The sequence below is a fragment of the Gigantopelta aegis genome, chromosome 4 (assembly GCF_016097555.1).
Source record: "Gigantopelta aegis isolate Gae_Host chromosome 4, Gae_host_genome, whole genome shotgun sequence".
Classification (NCBI taxonomy): Eukaryota; Metazoa; Mollusca; class Gastropoda; order Neomphalida; family Peltospiridae; genus Gigantopelta; species Gigantopelta aegis.
In genome coordinates, this window is record NC_054702.1 from 119,789,131 (window position 1) to 119,806,552 (window position 17,422).

The 17,422-nt window shown below is 38.8% G+C and overlaps 1 protein-coding gene across 1 annotated transcript in view; it reads right to left on the reverse strand.

Annotated features, from left to right (window-relative positions):
* Positions 1–17,422, reverse strand: part of LOC121371918 (cytoplasmic tRNA 2-thiolation protein 1-like) — a 113,557-nt gene that overhangs the window by 44,540 nt on the left and 51,595 nt on the right. Inside the window, exons 5-6 of the mRNA XM_041498164.1 lie at positions 11,539–11,581; positions 8,718–8,795 (exon numbers count right to left, since the gene is read on the reverse strand). Coding sequence (XP_041354098.1) covers positions 8,718–8,795; positions 11,539–11,581 — 121 coding nt within the window. The remainder of the gene's footprint in view (positions 1–8,717; positions 8,796–11,538; positions 11,582–17,422) is intronic.

The window sequence follows — 17,422 nt, forward strand, 5'->3', positions numbered from 1 at the left end:
ATAGTGAGGACTATTTGTAAACTATATGACATCATGTATACTAGATGTGAAAGTGACTAGATAGTGAGGACTATTTGTAAACTATAAGACATCATGTATACTAGATGTGAAAGTGACTGGGTAGTGAGGACTATTTGTAAACTATATGACATCATGTATACTAGATATGAAAGTGACTGCGTAGTGAGGACTGTAAACTATATGACATCATGTATACTAGATGTGAAAGTGACTAGATAGTGAGGACTGTAAACTATATGACATCATGTATACTAGATATGAAAGTGACTAGATAGTGAGGACTATTTGTAAACTATATGGCATCATGTATACTAGATGTGAAAGTGACTAGATAGTGAGGACTGTTTGTAAACTATATGACATCATGTATACCAGATGTGAAAGTGACTGCTTAGTGAGGACTATTTGTAAACTATATGACATCATGTATACTAGATATGAAAGTGACTGCGTAGTGAGGACTGTAAACTATATGACATCATGTATACTAGATGTGAAAGTGACTAGATAGTGAGGACTGTTTGTAAACTATATGACATCATGTATACTAGATGTGAAAGTGACTAGATAGTGAGGACTATTTGTAAACTATATGGCATCATGTATACTAGATGTGAAAGTGACTAGATAGTGAGGACTGTTTGTAAACTATATGACATCATGTATACTAGATGTGAAAGTGACTGAGTAGTGAGGACTGCTTGTAAACTATATGACATCATGTATACTAGATATGAAAGTGACTGCGTAGTGAGGACTGTTTGTAAACTATATGACATCATGTATACTAGATGTGAAAGTGACTAGATAGTGAGGACTATTTGTAAACTATAAGACATCATGTATACTAGATGTGAAAGTGACTGGGTAGTGAGGACTATTTGTAAACTATATGACATCATGTATACTAGATATGAAAGTGACTGCGTAGTGAGGACTGTAAACTATATGACATCATGTATACAAGATGTGAAAGTGACTGAGTAGTGAGGACTATCTGTAAACTATATGACATTATGTATACTAGATGTGAAAGTGACTAGATAGTGAGGACTATTTGTAAACTATATGGCATCATGTATACTAGATGTGAAAGTGACTGCTTAGTGAGGACTATTTGTAAACTATATGACATCATGTATACTAGATGTGAAAGTGACTAGATAGTGAGGACTATTTGTAAACTATATGACATCATGTATACTAGATGTGAAAGTGACTGGGTAGTGAGGACTGTAAACTATATGACATCATGTATACTAGATATGAAAGTGACTAGATAGTGAGGACTGTTTGTAAACTATATGATATCATGTATACTAGATGTGAAAGTGACTGGGTAGTGAGGACTGTAAACTATATGACATCATGTATACTAGATGTGAAAGTGACTGCGTAGTGAGGACTATTTGTAAACTATAAGACATCATGTATACTAGATGTGAAAGTGACTGGGTAGTGAGGACTGTAAACTATATGACATCATGTATACTAGATATGAAAGTGACTGGGTAGTGAGGACTGTAAACTATATGACATCATGTATACTAGATATGAAAGTGACTGGGTAGTGAGGACTGTAAACTATATGACATCATGTATACTAGATGTGAAAGTGACTGGGTAGTGAGGACTGTAAACTATATGACATCATGTATACTAGATGTGAAAGTGACTGCGTAGTGAGGACTATTTGTAAACTATATGACATCATGTATACTAGATGTGAAAGTGACTGCGTAGTGAGGACTATTTGTAAACTATATGACATCATGTACACTAGATGTGAAAGTGACTGGGTAGTGAGGACTGTAAACTATATGACATCATGTACACTAGATGTGAAAGTGACTGGGTAGTGAGGACTGTAAACTATATGACATCATGTATACTAGATGTGAAAGTGACTAGATAGTGAGGACTATTTGTAAACTATATGGCATCATGTATACCAGATGTGAAAGTGACTAGATAGTGAGGACTGTTTGTAAACTATATGACATCATGTATACCAGATGTGAAAGTGACTGCTTAGTGAGGACTATTTGTAAACTATATGACATCATGTATACTAGATGTGAAAGTGACTGCGTAGTGAGGACTATTTGTAAACTATATGACATCATGTATACTAGATGTGAAAGTGACTGCGTAGTGAGGACTATTTGTAAACTATATGACATCATGTATACTAGATGTGAAAGTGACTGAGTAGTGAGGACTATTTGTAAACTATATGACATCATGTATACTAAATCTGAAAGTGACTGGGTAGTGAAGGAAGGAAATGGTTTAGTTAACGACGCACTTAACACATTTTATTTTCGGTTATATGGTGTCGGACATATGGTTAAGGACCACACAGATATTGAGGAAGGAAACCCGCTGTCGCCACTTCATGGGCTACTCTTTTTGATTAGCAGCAAGGGATCTTTTATATGCACCATCCCATAGACAGGATTAACTGGGTAGTGAGGACTGTTTGTAAACAATATGACATCATGTACACTAGATGTGAAAGTGACTGCGTAGTGAGGACTGTTTGTAAACTATATGACATCATGTACACTAGATGTGAAAGTGACTAGATAGTGAGGACTGTTTGTAAACTATATGACATCATGTATACTAGATGTGAAAGTGACTAGGTAGTGAGGACTGTAAACTATATGACATCATGTATACTAGATGTGAAAGTGACTGCGTAGTGAGGACTATTTGTAAACTATATGACATTATGTATACTAGATGTGAAAGTGACTGCGTAGTGAGGACTATTTGTAAACTATATGACATCATGTATACTAGATGTGAAAGTGACTAGGTAGTGAGGACTGTTTGTAAACTATATGACATCATGTATACTAGATGTGAAAGTGACTAGGTAGTGAGGACTGTAAACTATATGACATCATGTATACTAGATGTGAAAGTGACTGCGTAGTGAGGACTATTTGTAAACTATATGACATCATGTATACTAAATCTGAAAGTGATTGGGTAGTGAGGACTATTTGTAAACTATATGACATCATGTATACTAGATGTGAAAGTGACTAGGTAGTGAGGACTGTAAACTATATGACATCATGTATACAAGATGTGAAAGTGACTGCGTAGTGAGGACTATTTGTAAACTATATGACATCATGTATACTAGATGTGAAAGTGACTAGATAGTGAGGACTATTTGTAAACTATAAGACATCATGTATACTAGATGTGAAAGTGACTGAGTAGTGAGGACTATTTGTAAACTATATGACATCAGGTATACTAGATGTGAAAGTGACTAGATAGTGAGGACTATTTGTAAACTATAAGACATCATGTATACTAGATGTGAAAGTGACTGCGTAGTGAGGACTATTTGTAAACTATATGACATCATGTATACTAGATGTGAAAGTGACTGCGTAGTGAGGACTATTTGTAAACTATAAGACATCATGTATACTAGATGTGAAAGTGACTGAGTAGTGAGGACTATTTGTAAACTATATGACATCATGTATACCAGATGTGAAAGTGACTGAGTAGTGAGGACTATTTGTAAACTATATGACATCATGTATACTAGATGTGAAAGTGACTGAGTAGTGAGGACTATTTGTAAACTATATGACATCATGTATACTAGATGTGAAAGTGACTGAGTAGTGAGGACTATTTGTAAACTATATGACATCATGTATACTAAATCTGAAAGTGACTGGGTAGTGAAGGAAGGAAATGGTTTAGTTAACGACGCACTTAACACATTTTATTTTCGGTTATATGGTGTCGGACATATGGTTAAGGACCACACAGATATTGAGGAAGGAAACCCACTGTCGCCACTTCATGGGCTACTCTTTTTGATTAGCAGCAAGGGATCTTTTATATGCACCATTCCATAGACAGGATTAACTGGGTAGTGAGGACTGTTTGTAAACAATATGACATCATGTACACTAGATGTGAAAGTGACTGCGTAGTGAGGACTGTTTGTAAACTATATGACATCATGTATACTAGATATGAAAGTGACTGCGTATTGAGGACTATTTGTAAACTATATGGCATCATGTATACTAGATGTGAAAGTGACTAGGTAGTGAGGACTGTAAACTATATGACATCATGTATACTAGATGTGAAAGTGACTGCGTAGTGAGGACTATTTGTAAACTATATGACATCATGTATACTAGATGTGAAAGTGACTAGGTAGTGAGGACTGTAAACTATATGACATCATGTATACTAGATGTGAAAGTGACTGCGTAGTGAGGACTATTTGTAAACTATATGACATCATGTATACTAGATGTGAAAGTGACTGCGTAGTGAGGACTATTTGTAAACTATATGACATCATGTATACTAGATGTGAAAGTGACTAGGTAGTGAGGACTGTAAACTATATGACATCATGTATACTAGATGTGAAAGTGACTGCGTAGTGAGGACTATTTGTAAACTATATGACATCATGTATACTAGATGTGAAAGTGACTGGGTAGTGAGGACTATTTGTAAACTATATGACATCATGTATACTAGATGTGAAAGTGACTAGGTAGTGAGGACTGTTTGTAAACTATATGACATCATGTATACTAGATGTGAAAGTGACTGCTTAGTGAGGACTATTTGTAAACTATATGACATCATGTATACTAGATATGAAAGTGACTGAGTAGTGAGGACTATTTGTAAACTATATGACATCATGTATACTAGATGTGAAAGTGACTAGGTAGTGAGGACTGTAAACTATATGACATCATGTATACTAGATGTGAAAGTGACTGCGTAGTGAGGACTATTTGTAAACTATATGACATCATGTATACTAGATGTGAAAGTGACTGCGTAGTGAGGACTATTTGTAAACTATATGACATCATGTATACTAGATGTGAAAGTGACTGAGTAGTGAGGACTATTTGTAAACTATATGACATCATGTATACTAGATATGAAAGTGACTGTGTAGTGAGGACTATTTGTAAACTATATGACATCATGTATACTAGATGTGAAAGTGACTAGATAGTGAGGACTATTTGTAAACTATAAGGACATCATGTATACTAAATCTGAAAGTGACTGGGTAGTGAGGACTGTAAACTATATGACATCATGTATACTAGATGTGAAAGTGACTGCGTAGTGAGGACTATTTGTAAACTATATGACATCATGTATACTAAATCTGAAAGTGACTGGGTAGTGAGGACTGTAAACTATATGACATCATGTATACTAGATGTGAAAGTGACTGCGTAGTGAGGACTATTTGTAAACTATATGACATCATGTATACTAGATGTGAAAGTGACTGGGTAGTGAGGACTATTTGTAAACTATATGGCATCATGTATACTAGATGTGAAAGTGACTAGATAGTGAGGACTATTTGTAAACTATATGACATCATGTATACTAGATGTGAAAGTGACTGAGTAGTGAGGACTATTTGTAAACTATATGACATCATGTATACTAAATCTGAAAGTGACTGGGTAGTGAAGGAAGGAAATGGTTTAGTTAACGACGCACTTAACACATTTTATTTTCGGTTATATGGTGTCGGACATATGGTTAAGGACCACACAGATATTGAGGAAGGAAACCCGCTGTCGCCACTTCATGGGCTACTCTTTTTGATTAGCAGCAAGGGATCTTTTATATGCACCATCCCATAGACAGGATTAACTGGGTAGTGAGGACTGTTTGTAAACAATATGACATCATGTACACTAGATGTGAAAGTGACTGCGTAGTGAGGACTGTTTGTAAACTATATGACATCATGTATACTAGATGTGAAAGTGACTGGGTAGTGAGGACTGTTTGTAAACTATATGACATCATGTATACCAGATGTGAAAGTGACTGGGTAGTGAGGACTATTTGTAAACTATATGACATCATGTATACCAGATGTGAAAGTGACTGGGTAGTGAGGACTGTTTGTAAACTATATGACATCATGTATACCAGATGTGAAAGTGACTGGGTAGTGAGGACTGTTTGTAAACTATATGACATCATGTATACTAGATGTGAAAGTGCTGGTTGGTAAGGACTGTTTGTAACTAGTGACATTCATGAGTACCTAATGACATGAGTACCTAGTGACATGAGTACATAGTGACCGGAGTACATAGTGACCGGAGTACATAGTGACCGGAGTACATAGTGACATGAGTACATAGTGACCGGAGTGCATAGTGACATGAGTACATAGTGACCGGAGTACATAGTGACCGGAGTACATAGTGACATGAGTACATAGTGACATGAGTACATAGTGACCGGAGTACATAGTGACATGAGTACATAGTGACCGGAGTACATAGTGACATGAGTACATAGTGACCGGAGTGCATAGTGATATGAGTACATAGTGACCGGAGTACATAGTGACATGAGTACATAGTGACCGGAGTACATAGTGACATGAGTACATAGTGACATGAGTACATAGTGACATGAGTACATAGTGACCGGAGTACATAGTGACCGGAGTACATAGTGACCGGAGTACATAGTGACATGAGTACATAGTGACATGAGTACATAGTGACCGGAGTACCTAATGACATGAGTACATAGTGACCGGAGTACATAGTGACATGAGTACATAGTGACCGGAGTCCATAGTGACATGAGTACATAGTGACCGGAGTACATAGTGACCGGAGTCCATAGTGACATGAGTACATAGTGACCGGAGTACATAGTGACCGGAGTACCTAATGACATGAGTACATAGTGACCGGAGTACATAGTGACATGAGTACATAGTGACATGAGTACATAGTGACCGGAGTACATAGTGACCGGAGTACATAGTGACATGAGTACATAGTGACCGGAGTACATAGTGACATGAGTACATAGTGACCGGAGTGCATAGTGACATGAGTACATAGTGACCGGAGTACATAGTGACCGGAGTACATAGTGACCGGAGTACATAGTGACATGAGTACATAGTGACCGGAGTGCATAGTGACATGAGTACATAGTGACCGGAGTACATAGTGACCGGAGTACATAGTGACCGGAGTACATAGTGACATGAGTACATAGTGACCGGAGTACATAGTGACATGAGTACATAGTGACCGGAGTGCATAGTGATATGAGTACATAGTGACCGGAGTACATAGTGACATGAGTACATAGTGACCGGAGTACATAGTGACATGAGTACATAGTGACATGAGTACATAGTGACATGAGTACATAGTGACCGGAGTACATAGTGACCGGAGTACATAGTGACCGGAGTACATAGTGACATGAGTACATAGTGACATGAGTACATAGTGACCGGAGTACCTAATGACATGAGTACATAGTGACCGGAGTACATAGTGACCAGTACATAGTGACATGAGTACATAGTGACCGGAGTCCATAGTGACATGAGTACATAGTGACCGGAGTACATAGTGACCGGAGTCCATAGTGACATGAGTACATAGTGACCGGAGTACATAGTGACCGGAGTACCTAATGACATGAGTACATAGTGACCGGAGTACATAGTGACATGAGTACATAGTGACATGAGTACATAGTGACCGGAGTACATAGTGACCGGAGTACATAGTGACATGAGTACATAGTGACCGGAGTACATAGTGACATGAGTACATAGTGACCGGAGTACATAGTGACCGGAGTCCATAGTGACATGAGTACATAGTGACCGGAGTACATAGTGACCGGAGTACATAGTGACCGGAGTACATAGTGACATGAGTACATAGTGACCGGAGTACATAGTGACATGAGTACATAGTGACATGAGTACATAGTGACATGAGTACATAGTGACATGAGTACATAGTGACCGGAGTACATAGTGACATGAGTACATAGTGACCAGAGTCCATAGTGACATGAGTACATAGTGACCGGAGTACATAGTGACCGGAGTACATAGTGACATGAGTACATAGTGACATGAGTACATAGTGACCGGAGTACATAGTGACATGAGTACATAGTGACATGAGTACATAGTGACCGGAGTACATAGTGACATGAGTACATAGTGACCGGAGTACATAGTGACATGAGTACATAGTGACATGAGTACATAGTGACCGGAGTACATAGTGACCGGAGTACATAGTGACATGAGTACATAGTGACATGAGTACATAGTGACCGGAGTACATAGTGACCGGAGTACATAGTGACCGAAGTACATAGTGACTGGAGTACATAGTGACATGAGTACATAGTGACATGAGTACATAGTGACATGAGTACATAGTGACATGAGTACATAGTGACCGGAGTACATAGTGACCGGAGTACATAGTGACATGAGTACATAGTGACCGGAGTACATAGTGACATGAGTACATAGTGATCGGAGTACATAGTGACATGAGTACATAGTGACATGAGTCCATAGTGACATGAGTCCATAGTGACATGAGTCCATAGTGACCGGAGTACATAGTGACATGAGTACATAGTGACCGGAGTACATAGTGACCGGAGTACATAGTGACCAGAGTACATAGTGACATGAGTACATAGTGACCGGAGTACATAGTGACCGGAGTACATAGTGACCGGAGTACATAGTGACATGAGTACATAGTGACCGGAGTACATAGTGACCGGAGTACATAGTGACCGGAGTACATAGTGACCGGAGTACATAGTGACCGGAGTACCTGTAACGATCTTGTCAACATTGAGCATCACAGCACCTCTATCCAGAGCCTGGCGTCGAAACACACCACAGAACGTACCTGTAACACAACAACACATCATCTGTAACATAACAACACATCATCTGTAACATAACAACACATCATATGTAACACAACAACAGATCATCTGTAACACAACACATCATCTGTAACAACACCACAGAAAGTACCTGTAACACACCAAAGAACGTACCTGTAACACAACAACACATCATATGTAACACATCACAGAACGTACCTGTAACACAACACATCATCTGTAACACAACACATCATCTGTAACAACACATCACAGAATGTACCTGTAACACAACACACATCATCTGTAACAACACATCACAGAATGTACATGTAACACAACACATCATCTGTAACACCACAGAAAGTACATGTATCACAACACATCATCTGTAACACCACAGAATGTACATGTAACACAACACATAATCTGTAACACAACACAGAAAGTACATGTAACACAACACATCATCTGCAACACCACAGAATGTACATGTAACACAACACATCAACTGTAACACCACAGAAAGTACCTGTAACACAACACATCATCTGTAACACCACATAATGTACATGTAACACAGCACATCATCTGTAACACCACAGAAAGTACATGTAACACAACACATCATCTGTAACACCACAGAATGTACATGTAACACAACCCATCATCTGTAACACAACACAGAAAATACATGTAACACAACACATCATCTGTAACACCACAAAATGTACATGTAACACAATACATCTGTAACACACCACAGATCATCACATGTCACAGAACGTACCTGTAACACAACAACACATCATCTGTAACAACACATCACAGAACGTACCTGTAACACAACACTTCTGTAACAACACACCACAAAACATACCTGTAACACAACAACACATCATCAGTAACAACACACCACAGAATGTACCTGTAACACAACACATCATCTGTAACAACACACCACAGAACATACCTGTAACACAACAACACATCATCTGTAACAACACACCACAGAACATACCTGTAACACAACAACACATCATCTGTAACAATACACCACAGAACGTACCTGTAACACAACACAGCATCTCTAACAACACATTATCTGTAACAACACACCACATAACACAACACATCATCTATAACACAACACATCATTTGTAACACAACACATCTGTAACAACACACCACAGAACGTACCTGTAACACAACACATCATATGTAACAATACATCATATGTAACAATACATCACAACACATCATCTGTAACAACACACCACATAATGTACCTATAACACAACACATCATCTGTAACAACACAACATCTGTAACAACACACAACATATCATCTGTAACAACACATCATCTGTATCAATACACCACAACACATCTTCTGTAACAATAGATCACAACACATCATCAGTAACAACACATCATCTGTAACAATATGCCACAACACATCATCTGTAACAATACATCACAACACATCACCTGTAACACACCACAGAATGTACATGTTACACAGCAACACATCACCTGTAAAAACAGAACACATCATCTGTGAGAATTCAACACTTTATCCGTAACAATGTACAGCCCTCTGTGTTAACCTGTATAGTGTATATATGTATATATAGTGTGTAGTGTGAAGGGGTCCAACCTAAACCGTATGACACGTGTTTGAACTTCGTATACCACTACCAAAATGGCGGATAAAGCTCGCTTCGCTACACAACGGTGAGTACATTTTGTCTTACAGCTACATGCTGGATGCCTTTCTGATTAAAATAATATTGGACCACAAAAAAGCTATGGAAGAAAAACCTCGTTGTTTTGATGGCCAAAACAAACATGATCAAAGTTTTTGGTGTTATTTTAAGGAAACGAGTTATATTTATACACTTAAAAGGTGTCTTGATGAAAGTTTGTATACCCTGGAAGCTAAATTAAGCAAATACGTTTTGGAACGTCATTATATAATTATCCATCCAAGAATTTTCTTATAGTTTAGGCATATCTTCGTCTGCTCCCCCGGGTTTAGGACACCTAATCATATGTTCCAAATTTTGTTTTTCAGAACAGTTTGTGAAGACTGCGGCCAACTATACTCTAGAAGGTCTGTTGTCCACAGACATGTGCTTGTCCATCACGGCAGACCAGGCAGGCACCAGTGCACTGGACTGTGGACGAGTGTTGCCAACTAGGAGTCATCTCCAAGGACACCGCGTTTCCAGATTCATTGGAATGAATGATCTAGTTTTTATATATTGTTTAATAAATCAACATTATAATGCAATGTAGTATTAGTTTGTTGTTAGTCCCCCGCTGGACACCTAAAACAGCAATCCTAGTATATGGATGCATGCCGTGTATCTCGAATAGGTTACTGTGACCTTGACGGACCCTTGACCTAAATCTGGGGGTTTTCAGAAGTGTTTAGACAAAATTTAATGACAATATGACATAAGTTGTATTGTGTACATGAAAGCTCCACAACAAGTGACGGTTGATTATTGTATTTATTTCACTCTCGTTAGTTAAGACATGGGTTTTAGTCATGGGTGACATTTTGAAAATTAACTAACGTGAGTGACATAAGTAAGATGGTCAACCTTTCACGAATTGAGAAACTTATTTCATAAATGAGGGGATTTGCATTACATTTCTGTTGCCATTCTACTAAATTGTTTTTATTTTTTTCAAGCTGAACAGAGAAAAATTAGGAATTACAATTGTGACGTCACATTAAAAATGCTGCATCACAATTCGTTTTTATCCAGTCTAAAGCCTCTAAGATGTTTGTCATCTGGAATGTGATGACCTAAATGTTTCATTACTGCTGCCAGTGTCAGTGATGTAACACGAGCAGTTTCAGGATAAACAGACTATTCAGGCTGCCTTTGAATATAAATGTACATGTAATCAAATCATAAACCAATTATATATAAGCATTCACAGGTCTCGAACAATACTTGGGTGGTTTTTTAGGTGGGTTTTTTTGAAATAAGAACGCATTTGAATAGTTGAAACTTGTTTATGTGTACATTTTAATTGCCAAAACAGTATCTCTGGGAATCCACCTGAAACATGTACACAGGCATATGTGTGACATAAGGGTGGGCAAAATGTCAGTATCGGTTATAACCACTACGAGCCCTGATGACAGCTTGACAACGGCTGGAATGTTCTGCCACTCATGCTGCAGTGCCATAAGAAGTTGGGGAAGTGTCTGGGGTGGTGGATTCCTCCGGCACACATGCAGATCCAGTGCATTCCATAGATGTTCTATTGCACACCATGACACTGCCACATGCACAAGAGCCGTCCTACCACCATGATGGATTCCTGCCCACACCATGGCACTGCCACATGCACAAGAGCCGTCCTACCACCATGATGGATTCCTGCCCACACCATGACACTGCCACATGCACAAGAGCCGTCCTACCACCATGATGGATTTCTGCCCACACCATGACACTGCCACATGCACAAGAGCTGTCCTACCACCATGATGGATTCCTGCCCACACCATGACACTGCCACATGCACAAGAGCCGTCCTACCACCATGATGGATTCCTGCCCACACCATGACACTGCCACATGCACAAGAGCCGTCCTACCACCATGATGGATTCCTGCCCACACCATGACACTGCCACATGCACAAGAGCCGTCCTACCACCATGATGGATTCGTGCCCACACCATGACACTGCCACATGCACAAGAGCCGTCCTACCACCATGAAGGATTCGTGCCCACACCATGACACTGCCACATGCACAAGAGCCGTCCTACCACCATGATGGATTTGTGCCCACACCATGACACAGCCACATGCACAAGAGCCGTCCTACCACCATGAAGGATTCCTGCCCACACCATGACACTGCCACATGCACAAGAGCCGTCCTACCACCATGATGGATTCCTGCCCACACCATGACACAGCCACATGCACAAGAGCCGTCCTACCACCATGAAGGATTCCTGCCCACACCATGACACTGCCACATGCACAAGAGCCGTCCTACCACCATGATGGATTCCTGCCCACACCATGACACTGCCACCACCAAAACGGTTGACACACACACTTTGAAGCATAACGTTCCTCTCGACGTCTATAGACACTTGTACATCCATCAGCACGTGATAGGAGAAAACGAGACTCATCTAAGAACAAAACAATCCTCCACTTGGCACGTGTCGATCTCACTCTCTGCGGGGTGGGATGTAGCCCAATGGTACAGCACTTGCTCGATGCGCGGTCGGTGTGGGATCAATCCGTGTCGGTGGGCCCATTTCTCGTTTCAACCAGTGCACTACGACTGGTATATCAAAGGCTGTGGTATGTACTAACCTGTCTGTGGGATGGTGCATATAAAAGATCCCTTGCTGCTAATCGAAAAGAGTAGCCCATGAAGTGAGGTCTTGAACCATATGTATGACACCATATAACCGTAAATAAAATGTGTTGAATAAAACATTTTTTTTTTTTTTTTTTCTCCCTCTCTGCTGGCACCACTGCAGACATGTGGGGTCAAAACGTTACGTCACACTGGTCTTCTATGGAAAATTCCTGCCTCCCTCAGCCGATTACGAACTGTCTGGTCACAAAATCTGCATAGTCCAGGGATTTGTGTAGCAGTAGTTGTTGCTGTTTTGGTTTGATTTCGAAGATGACACACCCGGATGTATCGATCTTGAGTGGCGGTGGTTACTCTGGGACGACCTGACCTTGGCCTATCATTAACACTTTGAGTGGTGTTGTACCATGCCCATAAAGCAGAGATGGTCTGTCTGGAGATGCCAAAGTGCCGTGCCACAGCTTATTGAGTTGCCCCTGCTTGCAATCTCACAATGGCATTATTGCATTGAGCTGACATCAATATTGGCATTATTGCGTTGTCTACAGTGTCGTTATGCGGTCTGGCAGTCCTCCTATATACTAAAACCACAAAACTATTTAAATTCATTGATGTATATATATCTGCTTTAACTTATTTTCCTCTGCTGTTTAATTTATGCATTAATAACACATTTTATTTGTTACAAATCACATTTGAAACAAAAAATAGTACCAAGTTTTTTTTCTATGGAAAATAGGTGGGAATTGGTTGAATTTTCATGTTTCATGATTGTATGGTTAGTTGAACCAACCAATCATCAGTTATAATCAGTTGTTGAAATTTAAAAACAAATTTTATTCAAGGTTAAAGATATGTAAGTTTGTTTGCTTATTGACACCACTGAAGCATATTGTTATTCAAGGTATCTATAATGGACACAAAATAATCAAAGTACTATACATGTAAAATTGTCACTTTTATTTTTTATCTGAAAATAAACTTTCTTTTCCAGTTAAAGGAAGAACTTCTTGTTCTTTTTAAAAAACCATCATGTTTACTTTGAACTTCTGATGCTCTCAAACACGTCTAGAAAGACCGGTTGTTATAAAATACAGATTATTGGTGAAACGCATGGATCTCACAAGTTGAAAATATAACGCTCAATTACCCGACTCGACTTTATCCTTCGTCAAATAAATTTAAGATAAATTAACACAAAACTGATTTAACTATTTTTATTGTAGGGTATAATGTATATAATGTTTTTATGCAAAATTGTAATGCTGTATAAACATTACTTTTTGCAGATCAATCTGCAAATAATATGGAGTTGACATTTGTAGTTACCGTTTTTATAGATACCATTCTGGTCACTTCGGCTAGTTCCGTAGCATAAGGTACATGTATGTGTATGTTTGTTTATAACTGATTACCAGAAATTGTAATCGATTAGTTGATATTTGGATTTTACCAACCAATCTTCGATTATTCTAACTAATCGGACCACCACTATCTGAAACACATCACATCAACTGTATAACAACACATCACATCAACTGTATAACAACACATCACATCAACTGTATAACAACACATAACAGAATGTACCTGTAACAGCAAATGATTAATAACAATTTACCAGTGTGTCAGCATTCTTCAATGGTGATCAAGACAAAGTGAATTAAAATCAGTCTTTGGCATGAAACAATGGGGAGACCATTTGGCAAACACGTCTACTATATAGCATCAAAAGGAAATATCTGTACAGGTAGTCAAAGTGTGAAGTCAGTACACAACTCTGTGTAAAGTGTGAAGTCAGTACACAACTCTGTGTAAAGTGTGAAGTCAGTACACAACTCTGTGTAAAGTGTGAAGTCAGTACACAACTCTGTGTAAAGTGTGAAGTCAGTACACAACTCTGTGTAAAGTGTGAAGTCAGTACACAACTACACAACTGTGTAAAGTGTGAAGTCAGTACACAAACTAAAGTGTGTAATACACAACTCTGTGTAAAGTGTGAAGTCAGTACACAACTCTGTGTAAAGTGTGAAGTCAGTACACAACTATGTGTAAAGTGTGAAGTCAGTACACAACTATGTGTAAAGTGTGAAGTCAGTACACAACTCTGTGTAAAGTGTGAAGTCAGTACACAACTCTGTGTAATGTGTGAAGTCAGTACACAACTCTGTGTAAAGTGTGAAGTCAGTACACAACTATGTGTAAAGTGTGAAGTCAGTACACAACTATGTGTAAAGTGTGAAGTCAGTACACAACTATGTGTAAAGTGTGAAGTCAGTACACAACTCTGTGTAAAGTGTGAAGTCAGTACACAACTCTGTGTAAAGTGTGAAGTCAGTACACAACTCTGTGTAAAGTGTGAAGTCAGTACACAACTCTGTGTAAAGTGTACACAACTCTGTGTAAAGTGTGAAGTCAGTACACAACTCTGTGTAAAGTGTGAAGTCAGTACACAACTCTGTGTAAAGTGTGAAGTCAGTACACAACTCTGTGTAAAGTGTGAAGTCAGTACACAACTCTGTGTAAAGTGTGAAGTCAGTACACAACTCAGTACACAACTCTGTGTAAAGTGTGAAGTCAGTACACAACTCTGTGTAAAGTGTGAAGTCAGTACACAACTATGTGTAAAGTGTGAAGTCAGTACACAACTATGTGTAAAGTGTGAAGTCAGTACACAACTCTGTGTAAAGTGTGAAGTCAGTACACAACTATGTGTAAAGTGTGAAGTCAGTACACAACTAGTGTAAAGTGTGAAGTCAGTACACAACTATGTGTAAAGTGTGAAGTCAGTACACAACTCTGTGTAAAGTGTGAAGTCAGTACACAACTCTGTGTAAAGTGTGAAGTCAGTACACAACTCTGTGTAAAGTGTGAAGTCAGTACACAACTCTGTGTAAAGTGTGAAGTCAGTACACAACTATGTGTAAAGTGTGAAGTCAGTACACAACTCTGTGTAAAGTGTGAAGTCAGTACACAACTATGTGTAAAGTGTGAAGTCAGTACACAACTATGTGTAAAGTGTGAAGTCAGTACACAACTCTGTGTAAAGTGTGAAGTCAGTACACAACTCTGTGTAAAGTGTGAAGTAACACAACTATGTGTGAAGTCAGTACACAACTATGTGTAAAGTGTGAAGTCAGTACACAACTATGTGTAAAGTGTGAAGTCAGTACACAACTCTGTGTAAAGTGTGAAGTCAGTACACAACTATGTGTAAAGTGTGAAGTCAGTACACAACTCTGTGTAAAGTGTGAAGTCAGTACACAACTAGTGTAAAGTGTGAAGTCAGTACACAACTCTGTGTAAAGTGTGAAGTCAGTACACAACTAGTGTAAAGTGTGAAGTCAGTACACAACTATGTGTAAAGTGTGAAGTCAGTACACAACTATGTGTAAAGTGTGAAGTCAGTACACAACTATGTGTAAAGTGTGAAGTCAGTACACAACTCTGTGTAAAGTGTGAAGTCAGTACACAACTCTGTGTAAAGTGTGAAGTCAGTACACAACTATGTGTAAAGTGTGAAGTCAGTACACAACTAAAGTGTGTAAAGTGTGAAGTCAGTACACAACTATGTAAAGTGAAGTCAGTACACAACTCTGTGTAAAGTGTGAAGTCAGTACACAACTCTGTGTAAAGTGTGAAGTCAGTACACAACTAAGTGTAAAACTCTGTGTAAAGTGAAGTCAGTACACAACTCTGTAAAGTGAAAGTACACAACTAGTGTAAAGTGTGAAGTCAGTACACAACTCTGTGTAAAGTGTGAAGTCAGTACACAACTATGTGTAAAGTGTGAAGTCAGTACACACAACTATGTGTAAAGTGTGAAGTCAGTACACAACTCAAAGTGTGAAGTCAGTACACAACTCTGTGTAAAGTGTGAAGTCAGTACACAACTATGTGTAAAGTGTGAAGTCAGTACACAACTCAGTACACAACTAGTGTAAAGTGTGAAGTCAGTACACAACTCTGTGTAAAGTGTGAAGTCAGTACACAACTATGTGTAAAGTGTGAAGTCAGTACACAACTAGTGTAAAGTGTGAAGTCAGTACACAACTCTGTGTAAAGTGTGAAGTCAGTACACAACTATGTGTAAAGTGTGAAGTCAGTACACAACTCTGTGTAAAGTGTGAAGTCAGTACACAACTAGTGTAAAGTGTGAAGTCAGTACACAACTATGTGTAAAGTGTGAAGTCAGTACACAACTATGTGTAAAGTGTGAAGTCAGTACACAACTCTGTGTAATGTGTGAAGTCAGTACACAACTATGTGTAAA